Source organism: Pteropus alecto, unplaced genomic scaffold, assembly GCF_000325575.1.
Source record: "Pteropus alecto unplaced genomic scaffold, ASM32557v1 scaffold8, whole genome shotgun sequence".
Classification (NCBI taxonomy): domain Eukaryota; kingdom Metazoa; phylum Chordata; class Mammalia; order Chiroptera; family Pteropodidae; genus Pteropus; species Pteropus alecto.
Window position 1 is genome coordinate 23,500,363 of NW_006494609.1, and position 2,683 is coordinate 23,503,045.

Here is a 2,683-nt window from a genome sequence, read left to right on the forward strand (position 1 = left end):
TGCTCACAAGTTCATTTTAGAGCTATTTAGGCCTCACTTGACTCCAGAGGGACTGCACACAACACCTGTGTGACATACGTAAATTTGGAATGAGAAATACAGGAAGGAAAATAAAATCCAGTGTGTAGGCCTGTAATTTTATGTATGTGTGTGTGTGTGTGCGTGTGTGTGCATACGTGCACGCACACACACACTCAGAAAGCTGCTTCATACATATCCTGAGGTCACAGGAGCAGATCCTGCAGGCCTGGTCATTCGTCCTGCTGACCAGCCGCCCGGGAAACACCCCTGGGCTCTATGCTGAAGTCCACGTGGCTAGGAATCTAAGGGAAGAAATGGCTGTTTGTGACTTTTTTCCTAGATTGAAGCTGATATCCAGAGGAACTGAGACACAAGACCTCCCCAGGGGCCTCAGCACAGGCAGGTGGCCGGTCAGGAAGGCAGGCAGGCAGGTGGGGTGGGGGGTGGGGTCAGGGGCCAGGGGAGGGGTCACCCAGCTTGCAATCCTTGGGGCCCCCTGCTCTCGCTGCTGGGACTGCTGGGAACAGACGCTGTTCACCCCTGCAGTGGTGGGTTTTTGCCTCCTCTCCAGCAGGAGGAAGGAAGGGGCAGCCGAGGCCAGAAAGATGCTTGCCACCCCCATCTCCTTCTCCTGTGTTCAAAATGTCCCCTTAGAGAAAGGATGGTCTCCGAAAAGGGTGGGAAGAGACACTGCCCAAAAGGAGTGACCCCAGAAGATAGAGGGCCAGAGAGAGAAGAAAGCGAGCTGGGTTTTGAGGCTTCCCTGCCCACCCTCCCATGTCCTGGGGAGACAGGAAGAGAGAAAGCCAGGCAATGTCCCAGCCTGGCCCTCTCCCGTGGAGAGCTGACTGTCAGGCACTGTTAGCTTCTAAAATATGTATTTTTTAAAATGCTGAAACATAATCCACCCACTATTCAAACATCACATACAATATAAATGAAGCGCCAAAACCCTTGTATGACCATCACTTTATAGATAACTTTAACAAAAGGAAGTATTTCAGATCACAGGCACAGTTTTGAGCTTTCTTGTTTATTTCTTTTAGGATGTTCAAACGGTGAAGTTGTTTTTTGAATCTGAAAATTCATTCAGCGGGTGAGGTAAATTTGTTAACTTGTGCAAATAAGCACGAGCAACTCAAGACACATTTTTAAAATGATAAAACAATACTATTTTTAAACCAGTGCAAGAAGAGTCTCTTGTATCCTTACGTGAAAGAGATACAAAAGGCTTCCTACATGTTTTGCTTCTGCTTGCCGAGTGAGCCTAAACTATGCAGGTATTCAGACACAAAATGTCCCACTCTGCCGAACAAGAAAAACCACTGACTGCCGAAAGCACTTTGCAAAAACACAGGAGACCTAGTGCCATTTTGCCTCTAGTCACTAACTTGTCTCCTGGGAAATAACTGAAAAGCAAAGACAGTAAGAACTGTAGCTTTAAGTACCGGAAAGACAAATGTTAAAAACTAGCAGCTTCTGAAGTCTTTTTATTTTCACTCAATGTACAGAGGCAGAAATCCACCAGATGTCAGTTACACAACCAGAGGCAGAGCTGAGCTGGCTGTGCGGCCACAGTTGTTGTCCCCCGTCCCCCGCCCCCGGGGTGTACAGCACCCCTTTCAAGCCCATGCTATGTATGTCATAACTATATTTAGAAATACACAGAGAGGAAAATATTACTGCTGTAACTCAAGGCTGTGAATGGGAGAGAAACACAGGGAAACCTCAATGAATCGAAAGTGTCAGTTTTTTAGTTCGTGTTCCCCAATCAGTTTCAAATGTCCAACGACATCTGAAGGTGTTCATTTTTTTTTTCCTTTAAATCCTGTAACAAATGCCACTTGAAGAAAAGGGTAGTGCTCTCTCCATACGGGGGAAAATCTTCGATTTAGGGTTATTTTCTTCTAGCGCTGTCAGAGGAAAACAGAGTTGCAAAGTTCTCTCCGGAGATCGAAGAAGTTCTGCCGACAGCCCGCAGCGTCGGTTTGAGGCCATATGTCGCGGTAACCACTTGTTGACGGCTGGATGACGTTCTTTAAGAAGGCAGAGGAGGAACACTGAGCTTCAGAGATCACGAAAAGCGATGAACATGTTAAAAATCAACCGTTGCCTGTTAGCCGATGAACCTTTCCGACGGCCACGTATCCTGGGCGTTTGTGGGCGCCGCCGGGGCCTCTTCCTCGGGCGGGGCCAGGGCCTCCATCTCGCGCACCACCTGCGTGAACACCTGGTCCACCATCAGTTTGCTCTTGGCCGTGACTTCCAGGAACGGGCACCGCCACTCGCGGGCCAGCGCGCGGCCCCGCGCCGTCAGCACCTGGCGCTCGGCGTCCAGGTCGGCCTTGGTGCCGACCAGCACCAACGGCACGGCCTTGGGCCCGCGCAGCCGGCCCATGCGCTCGCGCAGTGGCCGCACGGCCTCGAACGAGGCCTCGCTGCACACGCTGTAGAGCACCACGAAGCCGTCGCTGTTCTTGATGTAGAGGTCCTTGAGGGTGACCAGGTGCTCGGCGCCCACCGTGTCCACGATCTCCAGCAGCGCGGGCGCCGCGTTCACCTCGATCACCTTGCTGAACAGCTCCTCCACCGACGGCTCGCACTGCTCCGGGAAGCTGCCGCAGGCGAACTGCGTGGCCAGCGCCGTCTTGCCCACCGCCAC

The 2,683-nt window shown here is 51.5% G+C and overlaps 1 protein-coding gene across 1 annotated transcript; it reads right to left on the reverse strand.

The window, feature by feature from the left end:
* Positions 1-1,035: 1,035 nt before the first annotated feature.
* LOC102886298 (ras-related protein Rap-2a) lies at positions 1,036-2,683 on the reverse strand (the record flags this gene model as incomplete). Its single annotated transcript, XM_006925672.3, has 1 exon — positions 1,036-2,683. A coding segment is annotated over one exon (546 nt), but the record flags the coding sequence as incomplete, so codon positions are not given.